The sequence below is a fragment of the Lissotriton helveticus genome, chromosome 5_1 (assembly GCF_964261635.1).
Source record: "Lissotriton helveticus chromosome 5_1, aLisHel1.1, whole genome shotgun sequence".
Classification (NCBI taxonomy): domain Eukaryota; kingdom Metazoa; phylum Chordata; class Amphibia; order Caudata; family Salamandridae; genus Lissotriton; species Lissotriton helveticus.
Genome location: NC_136065.1, coordinates 275,150,120 through 275,172,417, shown reverse-complemented (window position 1 = coordinate 275,172,417; position 22,298 = coordinate 275,150,120). Strand labels below are relative to the sequence as shown.

Genomic DNA, 22,298 nt, shown 5'->3' with positions numbered 1-22,298 from the left:
TACATTTGTCCAAATAGGGACCCTTGCTTTTAGTCAGGGTAAGGGGGATACACACTTTAGATAACCCCTGCTCATCCCCTTGGTAGCTTGGCACGAGCAGACAGGCTTATCCCAAAGGCAATGTGTAAAGTATTTGTACCAACACTCAGAGTAACACAGTGATAACACCACAAATCAAATAGACACAGCACCGGTTTATAAAAGTAAAATATCTTTATCTAAACTTAACAAGACTAAAAATCCAACATACAAGTATTAAGAACAAGCATTTGCAAAGCCAATAGGTCTCGCCTTTTGGCTTTGCCAGTGCTAACTTACTGACTATGCCAGTGCTTTCTGACAACACTGTTCAGCACTGGCAAAAATAAAAAATGCAATTATGTATTTGCATGCCTGTGTCATGAAGCTACAGGAGCCCCAGCATGATGACATGTAAGTGTGCATTTGTTGCCATGTGGCGACCATTTTGTTTTAGTGAATTATTCTAGGATATCAAAGCCCTTGGTTCTAAAGAAAAAAACAAATGATAAAAGTTACTTAAAAGTGTGCTTTCAGAAAGGAGTGGCCTGTTAAGAAGTTGTAGCTGTCGGTCCTCCTGAAAACGTTTTTTTTACAAATGTGACAGACTGTAGAGAGGCATAGAGAAGCTGGAAGTTGGAGCGGAGCTAGTAAATGCCATTGATGTGTGCAGTGTTGAGTTGGGAACCAATCTCGTTTTTTATTATAAAAAAAAACACGAAGGGGTGGGAGAGTAACCTCGAAAGCACATGGGGATGGGAGCTTTAAGTGGGAAGCAGCATCTGAAAAGTCAATAGGTGACATCATCTAATAAAATATGCACCAGGCTAGGGAAAACGGTTGGCCTGTGTTTAATCAACAGGGTTGTATGCCAGCTGCTCTGTGTTTGTTTAAATGTGCTGTCAGCCACAGCCAGGGATTGCAACCCCCACTGGGTTCTGCAACTGTCTGCAGCAGGTATGGAAACATGCATAACGGAATGTGGGGAGATGGCGCCCCTACCCAAGAGGTATCCTGCAACTGCCTCGCTGCTCAGTAGTGTCCACGTCTTTAGTCAGACAATCATTTCTGGTGCACCCACCCGATCCGGAAGAAGGGGGTTGGCAAGGGAAAGAAAGACAATAGGAATACAGCCCCGGTAAGAGGTACAGCCAGGGGCGAGGGGGGCAGGGCATGAATCTGAAACAGACAAGAAAAGAAGAGTCAAACTTTATTAAACTACAGGCAGAGTTGTTAAGAGAGGACAGTCGGAGATTGCAAGCCAGCCATCCAAGGGATAATTGTTTGCTGGGGTGGAGGGAATGAAGTAAGTTTTGCGAGCCGGCCTGAAAAAAAGAAAGGCAGGCCGTTATTGTTGCTGACTAAGAGCGAGCCATGGTGCTTAGTAAAAAAAGTAACACAGTTAGAGCCGCTATCGGAAATTAATGTTTACTCCATGCGATTTCTTCCTTAAATGCATGCGTTTACAATATTGGTCCTCAATCGGAAATTGTTTACTCCATGCGATTTCTTCATTAAACGCGTGCGTTTACAAAATATACACAAGCGCGCTCGTGAAAACAACCGCGCTGTCTTTTATTAGTAACATGATCCGAGGGAGGAATGCAGCTGCCACAATGCACGCCGCTGCCCGCTCCCGACACCAAAACGCTATGGGAGGGAACATTTAGACAAAAGGTGGGACAAACACCCCCCTTTGCCCTTTTTCTTGCTTTAATTTTTGAAAGCCACGCACAATGACCAATGAAATGTGTGGGAGTTAACAAAATCGCACAGAGAAGTTTAGGTGAAGTTTGGAGTGCTCATATGAAGCCTCCCATAGAGAAGCGCATGCGCGCTGCACTAGGCTCGACCTATAAATGACTTTCAAAAGGTTTTAACAACTGAGTCCATAGAAAACTATGGATGCATGATTTCTTGAAAAGTACCTGTCGTTGCGACAAAATTCACCAAGCCACAGCAATGGGAAGCATTGAAAAACAAAGAGATGCATCGATTCCTGAGACCTTCGTAGATGCGATGCGCCAGTTCTGCTGGACACAGGGGAGTAGTGTGTCGGCTCCGGGGGTGTAGGGGGAAGCGATACGTCGATTTTGAGACGACTCCGATCCGGGGGTGATGTGTCGGGGCAAACTTGCCGCACAAGGACAAGGCGTGGAAATCCAGGATGCATCGGCAAACGATGCGACATAGTCGAGCGGAATTGCATCGACTTCTTCAGCCACGATCCCTGGAGGCACCAGTTCTTGCAGCGGCGAAAGTTGCTGCATTGGTTTAAGCAGAGGCGCGGCAGTGCAGGGAGATTCTTCTCGCACTAGGGCGCTGCGTCAGAAAAACTGTTGCAAGGAGAGCGATGCGTTGATTTTCTTGTTGCGTTGCTTTCCAGCTCCCAGTAGAGAAACAACATCCAGAGGCCACACTCAGCCACAGACACACCTGGCAGGTCAGAACTCCCAGCAAGGAAGTTCAGGGAAGCTGGGGGTGAAGTCTTTGTGTTCCTGAGACTTCAAAACAGGAGGCAAACTCTACTCAAGCCCTTGGAGACTTTCCTTAAGCAGGGGATACAGCACACAGCAAAAGTCTTTCTCCTTTCCTTGGCAGAAACAGCAACTTCAGACCAACCCCAGACACACAGCAAAGGCAGTACTTCTCCTCAGTTTCTCCAGCTCTTCTCCTTGGCAAATGTTCCTCTTGATTCCAGAAATAGTTTAAAGTTCAGAGGTTTTAGGTCTAATACTTATACCCCAAAATGTCTTTGTTCTCTTTGTGCCGAGAAGCCCCGTGCCCAGTCAAAACCAGTTCTGGGGGGCACTTTGCAAGTGCACACCAACCTCCATTGTCAGTGTGAGCCTTGGCTCCAGAAAACACCACAGGGGGGCGAAGCCAGAATTGTGGAAGGCAGGCACAGCCCTATTCAGGTACAGGTGCTACTCTTCCCATCAGTCCAAATGCAGATCAGGCCTATTCAGCCTAGTGCTGACTCATCCAGACTCCGAGAGCCACTGCACCTCCCCAGCCCCTGTCACGCCAAAGCCAGACAGTCAATCCACAACCAGGCAGAGGCACACAGGAACGTTGAATAGGAAAATAGCCACTTTCTAAAAAGAGGATTGTAATTGTTGATGTGCTTTTGGGTAGAGTAGTTATCACTCCATGTGTGTGTGCGATAGTTGTTGTAACTGAATATACATTATAACTGTGTGAAAATATGTTTGTGTTTTGTTTTATCAAAGGAGAAACTCAACATGACTTTAGACCACAGAAGTCGTGTGTTCCAGAATCTATACGGTGGTGTAGGTGAGTTGTGGCACGCTGGGAGTGTTTGTTATTGTCTTAGTCTGTGCTAAATGAACAACAATACAGTGAAATCTTGCTAAATTATGTTTTGGTGTTGAGCACACATTATGATGATGTGTGTTCAAACCCCTAATTGTCTTCCTGTTTTACTCCAAGAATGTGTATCTTTTTTAGGGACAATGGGCCTGGTTACCAATCAAGTGAAAACATTTATTATAGTATGCAAGCCCAGAAACCATAAGATACGATCAACCTGCTGCCCAGACCATGGAGTTCTCGTATTTGGGGTTAGTCATGAATGCTAGGAATTTCTGGGGCCTTGTGTAGGTAAGGCGAGGCAAACATTTTTAAGTTCAGTGAGCTACATCCTCAGTTTGGCCTAATGTGTTGGGGGAAAAACTTGTAGCCTCTTTATTGGAAGTCTACAAGAGAAAGTTCCTGCAGATCCTTACCTATGGCGTTGGAATCTGGGGATACTCGAAGACTAGTCCCCTTCAAGTGGACCATAACAGGGAAGCTTAGGTGACTCTTGGGCGTTCCACCAGCATGTTCCACCTTGTATAGTTCATCAGAAGCTTGTGACGGAGTATGCCGAGGATAGCATCAAGTTGGCTCCCTTGCTTCTGTGGTGTTCTATATTGGCTAACTTACACGCCTCGTCCGAAAGAGATTATTAACGACTGCCTCACTTGTGAGAGAGGCATGAAAACCCCTTGGTTTGATGATATAAGCTGAGTAAGCCGCCCCTTTTCACCCACCCCACCACTATGCGAAAAACAGATGTAATGTGTCTTTATAGCTAGGTCGAGAGCCCTGACAGAGGACCATGAATTCAGTAAATGGTCCTTCAGAGAGTATGCAGAGATTTCCCTTCCCCCTTCCATTGAGCCTCACCTTGAGTGGATCGATGCCTCTTGGAATAGGTTACTGCTTACCAGGTTTCGGTTAGGATTTGTGAGGTAGTACCTCGGCTTTCCCCTTGGCCAATTTGAGTCCTCAAAAGTCTTGTTATGTCCATGTAACGAATCCTCCATGCAAAGTCTTTTGCATTTTATTTATTTCTGCAAATTTTTATTGGCCTCTCAAGAGTTCTTAATTCCGATTATATGAAAGCGGGGGATTAGTAGCTCAAGATTAGCTCTTGTGTAAGTACAACAACTAGATTACCCATCTTATTGCATAAATATTTGCTCTTTTTTTTCTTTAAATGTGCAGACAGTAGAAAGAAACCATTAATGTAGCTGGATGGTTTAATTTCTGGACGAAAGCCATATGCACTTTAAAGAACTCACTTTGTGATCCTGGCACTATGCAACGCACTTTATTTGTATACATCGGATTTGCAAGATATCATCCTGTGTGTAATTTACTGCCCGTAATGAGATTCATTTTTGTATTTGTGGAGTATTGTCTGCCGCTGGTTTTTATCTTAATTGTTTTTGTTTAACGTCTGTTTTTATTTTACCCCCAAAAGGGAGTACACAGGAGAAAGGGTGACAGTTACACAGCGATAAGCCTACAACCCCAAAGGGGCCGGCCGCGTCACAGAAAAATCTTGCAATAACATACTGTGTGTACATGGTTAGTAAGCACTTCAGTCTCATACACAGCGTTCCGCCGAAATCCCAAGGGGGCCGGCCGCTTTAAAGAATAGTGTGTGCCGTCCGTCATGCCTAAATGTCACCACGCACAGGGTCAGGCCCGTAAGACCGGGCAATAACCAGGGGACAAACCAAAACAACTATCGGACCATAGCGATCCAACACACAACCAGGAGCCTAGAGGAAGGCAACAGAATAATAAGGATAGTGCCAAGAGAGAATAGCGGGAAGGACAGAAAAGATAGTCGGGAAGGGGGCAGTGAGAGGGCCCGGAGAGGAACAGTCGTCATGGCTCACATCAGGAAGCACAACTCAGTCGCTATAGCCATCACCTCATGGGACTACGTGAAGTAAAGGGGATCACAGCGTCATCTACTAACCGCAGCGCCCTCAGCCTAGGAGGCATACACCTCGCATGTTCAGTTTTGCACAAATAGGTCACCAAGGGCTGCCACACTTTCTCAAAACGTGTAGAGCGAGATTGTAGTCTCGCGGAGAGCAGTTCCATTGCGATGACCTGCCAAAGTCTCCCAAACCATGCAGCAATGGGGGGGGGCCTCCACCTTCTTCCAATACAGGGCAATAAGTTGTCTGGCAGCACCCAGCATTTGTAATGATACCGTCCATTCACTTCGGGTCAAGGCAAACAGAGCAGCAGGCTTGATTCCCAACAACACTGTACTAGCGGCATCAGGCAAAGGAAACCCCAGGACCCCTCTTATGTGGCTCAAGACCTCCTTCCAAAAGAGAACGATCAGGGGGCAGGTCCACCATATGTGTAGGAAATCCCCAGGCACGTGATGGCACCTCCAGCAGCCGGGAGAGGAGGAGGGAAACATTTTATGCAAGCGCTGAGGCGTGTAATACCATTGCGTCATTACCTTGTACGCGTTTTCCTGTTGCGGTATGCTGCGATACACTTTGGGGATATCTCTCCATAAGCGGGTCCACTGCGCCGGTGTGACATCGACTCCCAGCGTCGTGTGCCATCGTTGTTGGTACGGGTGCGGGGACGGAGTCTGTGGGTGTTGCAATATCTGATAAATCTGGGAAACTAGGCCCTTCGGGTCAGTGCAGGAGCGGGCCAGGCGCTCGAACGGAGTAAAGTCCCGGGTAGCCCCAGGATATATCGCGTCCGTCAAGGCCCAAAGGCGCAGCTGAAGATATTGCAACTCCGCTTCAGGTGGAAGCCGAAACTCCTCCTCTTAATTGTTTTTTAACTCTTTTGTTTGTACATATGTATTTTCAAAAGTGATGGATTGCGATGTTTATCTTGTGTACTTTTATCTTTCACATGTGTGCCTGAAATAAAGTGAACTTGGTTTGATTTGAAATAAGTACCATTTTCCAAGGTGCTTACTACAAATTGCCATAGGACAGTTCAGCCTGTTGAGCGCAACACTCTAATGTCTAACATAAAATAAGAAGTCTGTGGTAGTGTCACCAAAAATGTTTCTGTCAAGAAAAGAAATAATGTATGTGCTTTGCTGGTTCCAAAGACTTATGTGGTACTTTGCCACTAGTGTAAAGGATATAGTGCAAGGAGGCAAGTTCTATTATAATCTTATTTTGATGCTGTAACAGACTTGAATCTCCAGCAGTGCAGTGCATTATTGATTCATACAGGAACCCATACTTGGGCTGGCATCTAACTAGGCTCTACTGATCTTTCTAGATGACATAGTTCTGAAGTTTGAAAATGGAAAAGTGCGAGCCAGGAACGTCATTCATGACACGCTTCCCGTGGTAATTCATGGAAATGGCCCAACAAAGGTAAGCTGTGTCCCCTTTGTCAAGTTCCTGTTCAAATGTTATGAGGCATTGAGCACAGACCCACCAGTACTAACAGATTGCTGGCAGATTATTTCATAATAGTTCTGAGAATCGAGAACTGCCCCTTGATTGTGTATCTTTCCCTTGATTGAGACAGCATGATTTAAGTAAAGGAGGCCACAGCACTTAGACTGCAGAGCATCCATCGCTGTGGTTCTTCTATTGAAATCCTTGCCGGACTATGTAGATCGCAAATTGTTTTCCTAATCTTAAGTGTCCATTTTGTCTCCTGTGACCCCCCCCCCCACACCCTTTAGTTGAGGGATTTGTACATGTATCCATAGAACATAATGTATATGATAGAACAATTGCCAAAAACTGTAAGTTTCTCTCAAACTGACGATTTAGACATTTTATTACAGTTGCAACTGAACTACCTTGGAAACTATGTCCCACGAGTATGGACATTTGAGACGGGCTGCACTGTATGTGATGAGGGGCTGCGAAAGCTCTCCGGACTGAAGGTAGGAAGGAGTGAGTTTAATATCCCTTCATGATGCTGTGTCTGCCATTGAGGGTCTGGCCTTGAGGTAGGGAAGGTAGGATCCCCATTGGTAGGCTTTTACAGTTTTGTGAGCTAAGAGTGTCTTGGCTGTTATTATTCCTCTCTCTAGTTTGTCCTTTGCTTTAGCCTGGATACAGATGTTCTTCTTGGTTGTATGTTCCATACTTGCTTCTCACGCCGTTCCATGCTCTATGATGAATATTTATTGTTCTTCCTTTGAATAGCAACTCTACCACTTCTCTTCGGTCCTTAACAGTGTCATTTTTCTCACTTCTGTGAATTTCAGGATGATGCCTTTCCTCTGGTTTTGATTGGCATTTTCATTGAACAGCCAACTCCCTTCATCTCTCAATTCTTTAACCGGTTGCTGAACCTGCAATATCCAAAGGAACGAATCCAGTTGTTTATCCACAACCATGTAAGTCAACATCTGTGATGAGTTTTCGACACTCGCGGGTCGCTTTTGAGGGTAGGCATGTACCTAAGCATTGGGCACAGATTTTCAGGGAGGTATTTGGAGTTGGCTGAAGCCAGATGGAACTTTAGTAAAGTACTTCCCCCTTTGTTTCCTCCTGATGTTTGGTTAGACCTTTAAACTCAAACTCCTCTTTGCTTTGCAGTATCGTCGGTCAACCAGTTGGCCAATCATTGTAGAACCAGTACGTGGTTCTATTCAGGAAGGAAGTGGAAGAAACCTAAATCTAATCAGTTAATTTCATATAGGCAAACTGCTGGAGATATTATCTTAGAATAAACTTTCTGTAACAAAAGTGCAAGTGTCGTGCTCTTAAAGCAGTGTGTCTATAACTGGATTGCTAGTCCAAGACCAACATCATGCAAATATATTTAACATTCACAGAGGTTAGCCCTGTTCCCTCTTACGTGTTATTGTTAAAAGACAAACCCCTAACCTTGTGTGTGAGACTTCTGTGTTTCTCAAAATGCAGCTGCAAATCGGAATTGAGGACGGGTGTAAGTTATTTTTACCATTGTTCTGGATGCTGTGAACAGTAACTAGTAACACTTCTCTTACAGTAAAGGATTTCAGTATGTTCCATTTTTTTATATTAACAAGCAATGCCTCACATAAAGACAGTGGTTAGTTCAAGACAAAAGCAAGCTGAATGCTTATACTTATTGGGGATTGCATGTGTTCATAGGTAATTAAATATTCAGTAAGCATTTCACGTGAAGAATGATTGTGGCATATTTAAAAATGATTGTTACTTTAATAGGTGTATTGAATTATATTGTAGTATTTGTATAGCCCTTTTCTATCCCTAGAAGGGCCTAAAAACACTTTCTAGGTAATAATTTACAACACAGCTATGTCAGCCCTACAGTTTGTGTTGATGCTTTCCCCAAAACAATATCCAGCTGTTAAATAGATTACTGCCACGTGTGCAGAAGTTACAAATATTCCACGTTGGGCGAGGTGGTCACTCATGTATGTGTGCAATCCAAGCTCAGTAGTCGTTATGTCTTCCAAAACTCTTCCTTATTTATTTATCTTGAATCTTCAAAAACAATCAACTTGTTTCATTCTCAAATAACGTCTTCGGGGCTGTAAATAATATGAATATATAACGATCCTAATTCATAAAATAATTTTGATGAACTCAAAGATAACAAACCTATATACAATAAAATATTAGGGCCAGTTTACCCAATATTTGGTGCAACAGTAGGTTGCAACCTAAATATGTAGGAACCACAATTGTGATAAATATAATAATCCATGTTAATTTAAGGGAAAAAAGTCAGCATCTAGAACAGGGTCTCCAACATTTTTTTGCAGTGAACTAGTTCGGATCAGTGACAATCATTGTGAGCTACTGAAGGAAAAGCAACTCGTACATTGTTACTAGACACTCCCACGCCCGGTTTCACTGACTTTAAGCCTAATGCCCATAAAGCCAGATACTATGGATTGAACAAAATACATGGGATAGGGGCACTATGGCAGGGCTGCCATGTGTGCCAGTGAGACCATGATCTCACTGTGATGTGTGAAAATGTGTGTGTATGAATGGGATACATATGTATGGGTGACTAAGAACCTGTGTCTTATATACTTGTGGCACAGGACATGCCTTTCGCCATAAGTGGCACTATTACATGTATAACACAAACATGCAATCTTTTTGTTAAATGGGAGTAATTTAAAGTGTAAAATAATGTCTACAAACATATTCATAAAATGGAACATTCTTCTGCACTTAAAATTTCTCTCACTTAAACTAATGTCTGTATTTTTTAGATATAAATATGGCACTGCGTCTACCAGCCACTGGGAGGAAAATGCCTGCTGTTTGTAAAGGCAACAATTTGAAATGGGAGAAAATGAAACTGAAGATTAAACTTTATATTTATTTAGCTTCTATCAAACTCATCATTTAAATGTTTTCCCATTTCAAAGTGTCACATTTACAAACACCAGAAATCTTGCTCCGAGTGGCCTGTAGACACAGTGCCATATTTATAACAGAAAAACACAGCCAATTGTTTAAATGGGAGGAATTTTAAGTGAAGAAACATGCTTCATAAACTGTTAATGTGTAATTGGTTTAATTAAAAGTGGAGAAAGACATTAAGACTTAATGTTTCATAGAAAGATTTTTCTTCACGTTTTACATTTCTGCCAATTAAAAATGACTGTATTTTTCAGTTATAAATATATCAGTGTCTATCGGCCACTGGGAGCAAAAGGCCTGCTTGTGGTAAATGTGTAAATGCAACATTAAGAAATAGGAGAAAATAGGGGTGGACAGGAGGCAAGATGGCCGCTGTAGCGCTGTAGGTGCAAGTCGCATCTAGACCCCTCTCTGACCCATGGAGATAACAGGATCCTGATCGGCTGCTAAAAGAAGCATGCAGTGGTGGTTACGCCGACAGATGCGGGAAGGGAATAGCGGTGTATTTCATTACCTTAAAAAAAGGTTACTGCAATGGAAATCACTCTTTAAGGAGTTCCGAAAGGCCTGCCCTCCTAAAATGGCAAATCGGGCGAAAGACAAACAAACAGTGGCTCTAAGTATCGGACCGGCAGAAGAGATAGCCCTGAAGGATCCGGGAAGGACTGGTACGATACCGAAGACCAAGAGGCCCCCACCCAGCAAACGCTCCACACCTACGATCTCGACGGCGGCCAAGGCACAGCAGCGCAAAATAGAGAAGGCTGCCGAGAAAGACAGAGGCAAGAATCTGATTCTAAATGATGACACGCGCAGCGGTAGTCACAGCGTGCAGCCTGGCCAAGCGGGAAAACTCACCACGGAGAGAAAGAAGGGCGATCCCTCCTTCCGTCAGCCCTCAGTAATCGAGATCTTCAGTAGCAAGGTACCCCCGCCAGCCCTAACGGAGGATGCAGAGACAGCCTTGGGTACGGAGAACTCTCTGGCAGGCGGACCTGGAGGCAGCGTCCTCGTGGACGCAAGCATAGGCGTTGCTAGGCAACCGACGCGAGCGGAGCAGGCGGAGCTCACGCTTACTGCGGAACAAGCTGCAAAGGAGTCAGCTACTGCCGGAGAGGAGGCTGGGCGGACGACCAGGGAAAAAGAGGTGAGAGTGTCAAAAGAGGTGATTGAAATTAAATCGTTAACCACAGACCCGCTATTAGAAGCGCTTCAAGAGGTGGAGGCAGGATTACTGCAAGGGCAAAAGGAGCAGCTGGGTGGTGGATATACGGAGAGCACAGAAAGCACAGAGGGAGCAGAGGGGGACAGAGAATTCTTCTCTGTTCCTGAAGGTTCAGACTCCATTATCACCAGCAGTGAAGAGGAGGGTGAAACGGGAGACTCATTCTCCAGCACTGATGATACAGGGGGCTCCAAAGAAAAAGACACACAGAAAAAACGCAGACCGACTAGTAGGAGAACAGGATCCCCCACAATAACGCACAAGAGTTCTCATAAAAAATTGATGTGGGACTATTCTGCTACTTCAAATCTCTACAAAGAGGATGGGCAAGACCCCCAGAGTGAGGATGGGAAACTAGACTTAATATTTACAACTTTAAAACAAATCCAAATGGAAGCCAGAGCAGAGAGTAGAAGAGCCAGGCATGATACGAAAAAAATTCAAGCCTCCATTAGGAGAATAAATAAAAAATATGAGGAAGTGAGCGAAAGAGTTACCGAAGTGGAAGAAAGAACTGGCAGGATTGAGGAGGAAGTGACGGACTGGCAGACTAACAGAGAAGAGCAATCAAAGGTGATGGAGGATCTGCAATGGAAGGTAGAGGATTTGGAGAATCGCCAGAGGCGAAATAACGCACGCCTTCTTGGAATAGAAGAAGGGACAGAGGGACAAGACCCCAGAGGCTTTGTGATAAAGTTGCTAAAAGGGGCCTTCCCGGAGACCCCATGGCAATGGGAACAAGAGGTGCAAAGAGCACATAGGTTTCCGCTCACGACAAAGGGGAAAAAAAGAGGGGATGGCTCACTTCCAAGAGCGATGTTAGTGTTCTTCGGGAACTTTCTGGCGAGACAAGAACTGATGGATAAGGCCAGACCTGACTCTAAAAAGACGGTGGATGGAACTACATTTTTTGCAAGACCGGACTTTTGCCACGTCACAGTGGAAAGGAGGTGGAGACTTAGGCAAATGATTGCAGCATTTCAGAGTCAAGGCGCTGAAGCCTATCTAATGTTTCCGGCAAAACTAAAAGTCATTGTTGGGGGCAGAGTCAGGATGTTCTTTTCAGAGATTAAGGCTGGAGAATATCTAGAAGAATTGAAAGAGATGAAGGGTAAAGGTGGAGCTAGTAGATAGTATTACCAAGTAGACATATGAGAATAGGGTGGGGTAGAGGGGTGAAAAGGTAAAAAAAAAAAAAGGAAAAGAAAAGCAGAGGAAATGAAACTAGGGAGGAAACAGTATTGCCTAAATAAAAACGGGTAAATTGGAAAACAATATAAAGACTAGGGAGAATAGGAGTTGTTTTGGGATTGGATTTTTCTTTGCCGGTGGGGTAGGGGAGGAGAGGGGGCGACGCTACAACGCACAGTGGGCACGCATAGGTCAGCTCTGACCTATTTGCCTGTCACAGGGGGGGGGGGTGCTGCAGGGGAGGGGGGGTACAGAAGGGGAGGGTGGTGGGGGGGCACGTTTTGTGTTTGGAATAAAAATACAGTACAGATTAATAAAAGTCATTACGCTTTCAAGAGGGAAATGCGGAAGTAATGAGAGTGGAAAGCTGGGAGAAAGGAAGGGGGGGGAAAAAAATATGGTAGATGGAGACTAAGATAATTACGCTGAATATATGTGGTCTGAACAACAGAGAAAAAAGACAAAAATTGGGAGCTCTACTGCGATTCTGGAAAATTGACATTGTCTGTCTGCAAGAAACACACATAGCCGTTAATGAGATTTATTTGTTGGAGCAAATGGGGTATGATGTTTTAGCTTATACAGGCCAGATAGAAAGGTGTAGGGGGGTTGCAGTGCTGGCAAGGAAAGGCTGCACAATAGTCAAAAGGAAAAAGGAGGACAGCGAAGGGAGGTGGGTGATGATTGAACTGGAAACAAATACATCTCGATTTACAATTATCTCTGTGTACGGCTCAAACGAGGACGATCCGGATGTTTTTGAATTTGCAGATAGAGAACTAGCAATATGGCCAGAGCCTGTGATATGCTGTGGTGATTTTAACATCAACGGGCTAAATGGTTTGTTTGAGCATGGGGAGAGTTACACGGGGAGGAAGAAAAAGGTATACAGATCATTACAAAATCTTGCTAGACACAATGCACTAAGTGATATGTGGGCGGAAAAAAACCCAATGGGGTCAGGTAGCACATTCTATTCTGCACCACATAAGTCGATAGCTAGACTGGATTATTTTCTTATTTCTAGCTCTCTTGTCGGTATCTCCAGTATAGATCGACTCCCTAGGATTGTGTCGGATCACAACCCCCTGGTTTTAAGTATAAGAACTGCTCAAGTTAAAGAGAGATTAAACTCTACCTGGACGTTTGAAAGAGGGCTATTAAAGGAGGAGGAATACATTATAAGCATGAAAGCTTGGATAAGGAATTTTTGGGACATTAATAGATACTCCACATCGGCAGATGTAGTATGGGATAGCTTCAAGGCAGGTATAAGGGGGGAGACACTAAGCTACACAATCGCTAGAAATAGAAGGGAGAAGGAGAAAACAGAGGAAGAGATTAGAATCCTTGCAACAATTGAAGAGGCTTTGGTAGAGGCAATTAGTAAGAGGGAACCTTTTGAATCAATATTACTTGAACTGGAAATTCAAAAAGCAGAAACAGGGGTCTCGCTAGCGCAGAAGCTAGCTAGGAATTACTTAGCAAAAAAAGAGTTGTGTTATGAATACAATGAAAGAGTAGGGCACCTCCTGGCAATAAGAACAAGACAAACGATGGCAGCAGGGGAAATAAAAGAAATCAGGGATAACACTGGGGCAATCGTGAATAAGGTTGAGGAGGTACAGGAGGTATTTAGGAGGTACTATGAGGTATTATACGAGAAAGATGAAAATACGAGCGAGTCTGAGTGTGAGGAAGAAAGTATGGCCTATTTAACTCCAAGACCACAGACAGAATTTAGTATAGAGCAGAGAGATAAATTAGACGAGGTGTTAACTCTTCAGGAAATCGGGGACGCTGTCTCCGACCTTCCAGCAGGTAAAGCAACAGGACAGGATCAGATACCCGTCGAGTTTTATAAGATCTTCTGGGACGTCATAGGTATAGATTTGTGGGCGATATGCTGTCTGGCACAGGGTGGTAGGATTGTTCCAAAGTCATGGTCGGGTGCAGACATCATTGTGTTATTAAAAAAGGATAAACCACCAACAGAGCCAGGGTCATATAGACCAATCACTCTACTTAATGCCGATGTGAAAATATACGCTAAGGCCCTCGCTAATAGATTGAGTAAGATCATTGAGAAAATGGTGTCCCCGGAACAACATGGGTTCATACCTGGTAAAGGGACTACCCAACATACCAGACAAATGATCACTGTCCTGGATGCAGCAGAGGCCTTGGGAGACCCAGTTGCAGCAATCTTTTTAGATGCCGAGAAGGCATTTGACAGGGTCTCCTGGGCCTACCTATGGAAAGCGATGGAGTGGGCGGGAATAGGTAAAGGATTTATGGCAGCAATCCAGGCTCTATACAGACAACCTACAGCTAGAATAAGAATAAATAAATCATTTTCGAAAACGGTACAGATTGGGAGGGGGACAAGACAGGGGTGTCCAGCTTCTCCGTTGCTGTTTGCCATCTATTTGGACCCCTATTTGAGAAGGTTAACAGCGAATTGTAGGATTAGACCTGTTACACTGCATGGGGAAGATTATAAATTATTTGCCTACGCAGACGATGTAGCGATTGTCACTCCAGAGCCAGCGCAAGCACTGATCGAAATTGAAGATGAGGCAAGGAAATTTGGTATATTCTCAGGATACCTAATAAACAAAGGGAAAACACAGATAGTGCAGAATAAGTATACCACCTTTAGTGATAGTAGAGTAGTTCAAGAAGCTACATACTTGGGAGTTAAGGTGACGGCCGATCTAGGGAAGCTGGTGGAAATAAACATGGGGCCATTATTAGGGAAAGTTAGGAGAAATTTGGAGAGGGTCAATAATCTACATCTGACTTTAATGGGGCGCATTAACTTTATTAAAATGGTCACATTCCCCAAATTTCTATATTTCTTTAGGGCGATTCCTTTACTGTTTGATGGTATATGGTTCAATAAAATAGAAGCAACACTGAATAGGTTAATATGGGCACAAGGCAAGACACGAAGAGCATACAGATTTCTGACACTACCACGGGAAAAGGGAGGTTGGGGGGCACCAGATTTCAGATTTTATTATTGGGCTGCAGTACTGCAGTACTCTAAAGCGCTACTGGGTGGTGGATCTTTTCACGAGGAAGGGATAGGTATAGAGAATACTTATAAAGCACTATTAGGAGAAAGGGCTGAGAATGCCTTGGTTAATACAGTAGAGTTTACATATTTTAAGCATACTAGATTTAAAACCCTGGAGGCAGTATATAAAATTTGGAGGGTTATTATGAAAAGAGTAGGGCTAGGCAGATTTAACAGATATCTGAGGCTATACCTAAATGCTGATTTACCAACAGAAATTTTTTGGGATAACACAATGAAAACCTGGAATGACAAAGGGGTTAAGAAAATAGGCGATTTGATGGATGGGGAAGGGGATTTTTTGTTATTTCAAGATATCCAACATAGATTTGAAATACCTGGAAATAATTTCTTTAAATACCTACAAATAAGAAGCTACTTCCATCTAAAAAAGGGGGGACCAGCAGGTATGTCAAGTTGTAGGATTATGGAATACCTAGGGAGTGGTCTACGGGGTTCAATCAGACAATTGTACATAGAATTACAGGAATATAAAGCCGATGACAGGGAGAAATTTAGTAAGAAATGGATTGAGCAAGTTGGGGCTCACCCGGAAGCTTTGCAAGCCTCCTTAGACTTTGGAAGAACTATACTTTGTTCTGCTACACTGCAAACACAACATTATAAAACTATTTTTTCGTTATATCACACACCAGCCAGAATAGCACAATGGGGGGGCAACACTGGTATAACTTGTCCACGGTGTGACGCAACGAATGCTAATATTACGCATATGTTCTGCCAGTGCCCTCAGTTATGCACACTAAAAATTGCAATAGAGGAGTTCTTGGTGAAATCTTTAAGCTTGAAGGTAAAACTCACAGACGAGCTGATAATATTAGGAATTAGCATAGGCGATAATAACAACTATCCCGAATTCGTATTTTTGGCCACAGCAGTGTACAGATTAATTATTGCGAAAGCCTGGAAAGATAAATCTGCACCACTATTTCATATCTGGATGGCTAGGCTACTGCATATATACAATCTGGAGAAAGCCATTTATGATAGGAAAGGCAAAAGGGCAAGAATACTGGGGGGGAAGATATGGCGCCCCATAGAAGAGTGGAAGAATAGCAAGACGTGAATTGGGTTTCTGTGCTCATTTTTTCAGGAACACTCTTTGTTTGGAATTATTGTGTTGTACTTCTTTAGGTCTCGTTTTTTTTCTTTTTTCATGGCTTTGATTGTATGACTGTATAATTGTAAGAAAATTCTGTACTGTATATACTGTAATGTAATTTACGGAAAAAATGGGGGAGAAAAAAAAAAAATTAAAAAAAAAAATTTAAAAAAAAAAAAAAAAGAAATAGGAGAAAATAAAAATGAAGAGGTCATCTTTAAAGTAACTTTTTATTTTTTATTTTCTCTCATTTTAAGTATTCAGAAACATCATTATGTTCTCAAACTCCAATATTGAGTTGACAAGGACTATTAGTTAAGAGTTCAATATCTCAGCGTTTCAGTTCTTCACTTATGTGCCCAGCCTGGGTCATAAATCTGACTGAGCACTGCTAATTTTCAGTCCATGCTATCTGCAGCCTGATGATAATATTGTAAAGTAAACACACCCTTCCCTTAACTTTAAAAGAAAAATGTGACCCTGTGTTTTATTTCAAAAATAACGTAACGCTGCGAGCTACTTTGAAGGTGTCTGGGAGCTGCCAGTAATATCACGATGGACGGATTGGAGACCGCTGATCTAGAATGACTAAAAGTCTGTGTGTAGTAATATGATACAATAAAAGAAACTGGAAGATAATGCACATTGATTCCACTGATGTAGTTTGGAACAACAATTTCATCTAAAACCCAACGCTCAGCACATGCCAATGATCTACTTTCAAACTGTTCTCTGGAGCCAGGTGCGTAACACAGGCCCCGCATCCCCGACAGTGCGGGGGGTCGCGCGGGCTGCAGGGGGCCCCCTCAGCACAGTACTTATGTCTGAGAGCTCCGGATTAAATCCGGAGCGGGGGCCCCTCTATATGCCTTACAGGGGGGCACCCTCAACTTTCGTTACGCCACTGTCTGGAGCAATGCATTAAGCAATTCTAGACATTCAAGATAAGGTTCAGTAAATAAGGTGCATAGGTTTTGAACACAAATTGTGTGTCATTTAGCATAAACAGTAAATAGTTCCTAAAAAAGTGAATGGTCCAAACATAAACTATATTTTGTTCAATTCTATTGTCTGAACTATATACATGACTCTGCTCTGTACATAGGATTGGGGTTCCAACTTCCATTGACACATTTCTGTTGAATGTTTTGAGGCTGTGTTTAATTTAGACCCTTGGGGTTCCTCTCGGTTCAGGGACGCCTTCCTGCCATGACTATATTTCATCTCCATGTGTTCATGACGCCTATCCTGGTTTGTTTCAGGAGTCCCTTCACCAGCCAAAGGTAGACGCATTTCTGACTGTACATGGCAGCAAGTACAACGCAGTCAAAGTGCTGGGAGCAGAAGATAATGCAGAGAATGCTGAAGCTCGCAACATGGCGGTGTAAGTGTGGAAGTGACACTGCGTGCTGGAGTCTAAGGGAGGGTCTTCAAGCACTAGGATCTGAAGGATGAAGTGGTGGGGTATTGTGCGTGAAGAGTGGGTGAAAAGAAACTGGCTGAACAAGTACCAATGGCAGGGACTGTGTATACCCATGGCAAAGGTATGGTACATTTATTGATCTAAGAAGGAAGGAGTATGCACCTTGGTGTAAAGGTAGGAAATGAGCACAAAAGGGTCAAGGAATGATTTGGAAGTTTTGAAGTCAAGCTGAGGGTATGGACAAAGGTACATCATTGTAGTAGGGGTGTAGAGATAATCTGTGCTTGCAGGCAGAGAAGGAATGATCTTAGCATATTGAAGTTCAGGGTAGGATCTGCACATACAAAAGTCTATGGCAGGGTCTTTGTATGCTGGGGTACAAGCGAGGGCCCGGGAGTCTATGGCAGGGTCACACAGGGCTCAGAGTCAGGTTTATGCAGGTTGGGGTTTTAATGAAAGTTAAGGCCCCTCTGTTCAGGATCTGACCCATGCACGTCAGCGGCAATGGCAGAATCTGGACACACTGGTGTCCAGTGCAGTGTTTGGGTATGCTTTGTTCATGTTGTGTAGTTAGTAATTTAGTAATTGCATTTTGTGCATGAAAGAAGACTGATGTCCATTCTCCTCTGTTCTTGTCTCTTCCCATGGTCTGTATTTTCCCACCTGCTCCCTTCTGCCCTAAATTCATTTTTCCAGTATCCCGTCTTCTCCCTTTCACCCATTTCTGCCTCCTTCCTCTTCTGTCTCACCCCTGGAGCCTTCCCTTTTTCGGCTCATTCTTGCCATGGTTTCTAATCTCACTCCTTGCCATTGTTTCCTCTCCTCACTCACTCTCACCTTCTCTAACATATTTCTTTCCCGCAGGGACATGTGCCGGCAGTCCCCAGACTGTGATTACTACTGGAGTCTTGACGCAGCTGTGGCGCTGAAGAACCCGAACACTCTCAAGAGCCTTGTGGAACAAAATAAGTGAGTTCTTTGAACCCTCCTCCCTCCCCACTCCCACTCATAAGCTGCTCTCCCTTCTAAGTTGAGAGATCACTTAACTCATGGAAGTGCCACTGAATGAAGACAGTGGTAAACAAAGTGATCATGTTTGAAGGACAGGTGAGTTTGACCACAATATTAGCATCCAGGTGCAGTTGGACTGCTTTGTGCCTCTCCCATAAACAGGCGGGACTGTATATATTCTGGAAACATGTCGATATACTGAGCTGAGGTTCGGGAGACCATAAACCACGTGATTTTCCCTTCTACTGGCACATTCCTCTCCTCTCTGTGGATACCCTTCCATCAGCCTTTTGGGAAAATCTCAAACCATTGATTTTTGATTCCAGACTGGAGTTAATTCTCCTTTGTTAGTGTCTTCTACTGTGTGCACCTGATAAACTGAATCGTTTGTTTGCTGACCTCTACCAACACCATATCACGTTGATCCTTGCGGTAGGGATGAATGGAACACACTGTTGCAACGCTATTTACACCAGGCTGACAGCCAAAATATGTGCAAACTACAAAGAGAATAGAGCAAGCCAGTTTTGAAAGGCGTGTTTTGTTCACCAAGGCAGTAAACCAAGGCAGAGCAAGCGGGTTATGAAGCTCTACCTTGATGGGAAAGTATCCCAATTTTAACCTAACATTCCTACAATTTTACTAGGCATCCTGGCAAAAAAGACTAATTTGCCATTGGATGCAGTCATTTTGTGTGATTCATGGACAGGTGAAAAGAACTGGTGAGTTGTGTTGCCCCAGGGCACAGTGTGGTGCAGCTTCATCTGATAGATATATGTTGGCAGCTATGTACATTGGGTAAATATTGTGTGTTAGTAAATCATGCCTGTGCAGTTTGGTGTACATGGCAGTATTACCTGCCCAGGTGTTATGCAGACACCCGATCTGCATAACAGTACCCAGGGGGCTTGTCGAGTCACTGGCATGGCTTATGGCGGGGGCTTCTCGGATCTTTGAAAGCAGCTTTGAAAGTGAAGGCACGCATGGCGTGCTGAATGTAAGGAAAGCACGTCGTGCCTGCAGTAGGGCAAAACCCAATGAAGAAAATAGTGCTTACAGACCAATTCAAACATACACTGTTGCAACAGAAGCAAAAGGGCCAGTCGCCATTAGAGATTTCAAATGAAGACATGGTCTTACTAAGGAGGGTCTAACAAGGAGATACAGGAATCACAAGTCAGCATTTACAAAGGACAACGATAGAAGCCAATGAAAAATACGGGCGGAGAGTGGGCGGGGCTTCACATTCCTATCTCAATATAGGATGGCTCGCAGAGCACTGCATGGACTGCCCAGACTCGACCTAAAAATGGGTTCATATTGACTCACAACATGACAATAAATCTCTGCAAAACTCACACAACGGGTTAGCTAAGCATATAGAGCATGTCACAAACTGTGAGTGAGAGCTTTTTTTGCAACCATCCGTTGTGACTTCAACATTCGTTAATAACAAGCCTCACCTTGGAGATAAGTGGAAGAGAAACTTTATTTCACCAACAATTTACACCAGTATAAAGCGGCTATCTTGGAGGCTAATAGAGCCTTCTTTACTAATAGGGTACACAACTCCGACAATGGCTCAAAAGAAATCTTTAAGATAGTAAAAGAACTCTCTAACCCTAGCCGCGTGACCCCATCCTTTGTGCCTAGCCAGGAACTTTTCAACGATCTAAACTCCTTTTTTTAAAGAAAAAATAAAACAAAATTCAAAACTCTATCGCCCCCACCATCTGTGGTTCCATAGACAACAGGGACCACCCCAATTTATGCTCTCTCAACTTTCTTCCCTTGATGGATAAGAAATGATTCTTAGACCTCGTAGTAAAGGTCAGATCAGGCTTCCCTAAGGAGGACTGTCCCATCAATGTTTCAAAAGCAATTTATCGGTCCTTCCCAGACATTTTTCTTACATTCCTGAACCTCTCACTGTCCCTTGGTATTGTACCGCTTGCTTTCAAAGAAGCAGTGGTCATCCCACTTCAAAAAAGCAAGGCGTAGATCCCAATAAACTGGAGCACTATGGACCTATTTCTCTTCTCCCATACCGGTGAAAGTGTTGGATACCCATGTGGCCACTTGTCTCAGCTCTTTTTTGGAGACGACTAAGCTCCTGGAGAACCATCAGGCAGGCTTCTGTCCTGCGCACTCCACCGAAGCAGTGATTCTATCGGTACTGGACGATCTCAAGGGACAGGCCGATGTGGATCACACTCGGGCCCTGATCCTCCTTGACCTGTCTGCGGCATTTGACACCATGAACCACAAAATTTTGTTGAATCACATTGCCGCAGCAGGTCTCGGGGGCTCAGCATTTGACTGGTTCGGATCACTGACATAATATCGACGACACAAATATCGAGATACACAAATATCGAGTCAAAAATATCGATTGACAAAATATCGACTCCCTATCTTCAAACAGGTAAGTACCAAAATATCGACTCCAAAATATCGACTTACAAAAATATAGACTGTCAAAATATCGATTTTTTAAAATGTCTTAAAATTAAGTTAAAACTAATATAGTAATACATATATTTAATATAAACTTAGAAATAATTATTAAAAAAATATAATTTTAATAAATAATTTATATAATTAAAAAAATTATATCACCAAAAATTACACACACACATATATATATATATATATATATATATATATATATATATATATATATTTAAACATATTATTAAATAAACATATATAACATTTTAGAAAATGTTTAAAATTTATTGTTACAACTATAGTGAGTTCAACATTAGCAAAAGTGTTGGATAGCGTAGAGGTAAAATTTACTACTCCCACTCCAGTGGGTGCAACAGTAGGGAAAGCGCTGGATAGCGTAGAGGTTAAAATTACTATTCCCACTCCAGGGATGTATGACGTTACAACGCATACTTTTACAACGCCTACCATTACAACAAAACTTTTACAACGCAAAAACTTTTACAACGCATACATTTACAACGCAAGATTTTACAACGCATATACCTTTACAACGCATACCATTACAACATAAGTATTGGTAAGTATATAATAATTTTTTGAATATAAATTAATAAAAAATATTATAATATAATTTAATATAATTTAATTTTATTAAATAAATGTAATTTAAATGTAATTTTACTTTATTTTTACAAAGTACCCCTGTACCCCAAAAACCCAAAACTGACCCTGAACCCTAAAAATACCCCTTTACCCATAAACTGAAAACTGACCCTGAACCCTAAAAATACCCCTTTACCCGAAAACTGAAAACTGACCCTGAACCCTAAAAATACCCCTTTACCCAAAAACTGAAAACTGACCCTGAACCCTAAAAATACCCCTTTACCTACAAACTGAAAACTGACCCTGAACCCTAAAAATACCCCTTTACCCCAAAAACTGAAAACTGACCCTGAACCCTAAAAATACCCCTTTACCCAAAAACTGAAAACTGACCCTGAACCCTAAAAATACCCCTTTACCTACAAACTGAAAACTGACCCTGAACCCTAAAAATACCCCTTTACCCCAAAAACTGAAAACTGACCCTGAACCCTAAAAATACCCCTTTACCCAAA

The 22,298-nt window shown here is 43.0% G+C and overlaps 1 protein-coding gene across 2 annotated transcripts in view; it reads left to right on the top strand.

Annotated features, from left to right (window-relative positions):
* PLOD1 (procollagen-lysine,2-oxoglutarate 5-dioxygenase 1) overlaps positions 1 to 22,298 on the top strand; it is a 157,648-nt gene that overhangs the window by 9,157 nt on the left and 126,193 nt on the right. The window contains exons 6-11 of one of the 2 annotated variants that reach the window (XM_078642200.1): positions 3,252 to 3,315; positions 6,592 to 6,689; positions 7,112 to 7,213; positions 7,541 to 7,672; positions 17,552 to 17,673; positions 18,577 to 18,681. The exons of the other annotated variant lie outside the window; for it this stretch is intronic. Coding sequence (XP_078498326.1) covers positions 3,252 to 3,315; positions 6,592 to 6,689; positions 7,112 to 7,213; positions 7,541 to 7,672; positions 17,552 to 17,673; positions 18,577 to 18,681 — 623 coding nt within the window. The remainder of the gene's footprint in view (positions 1 to 3,251; positions 3,316 to 6,591; positions 6,690 to 7,111; positions 7,214 to 7,540; positions 7,673 to 17,551; positions 17,674 to 18,576; positions 18,682 to 22,298) is intronic. 2 annotated transcript variants of the gene reach the window in all.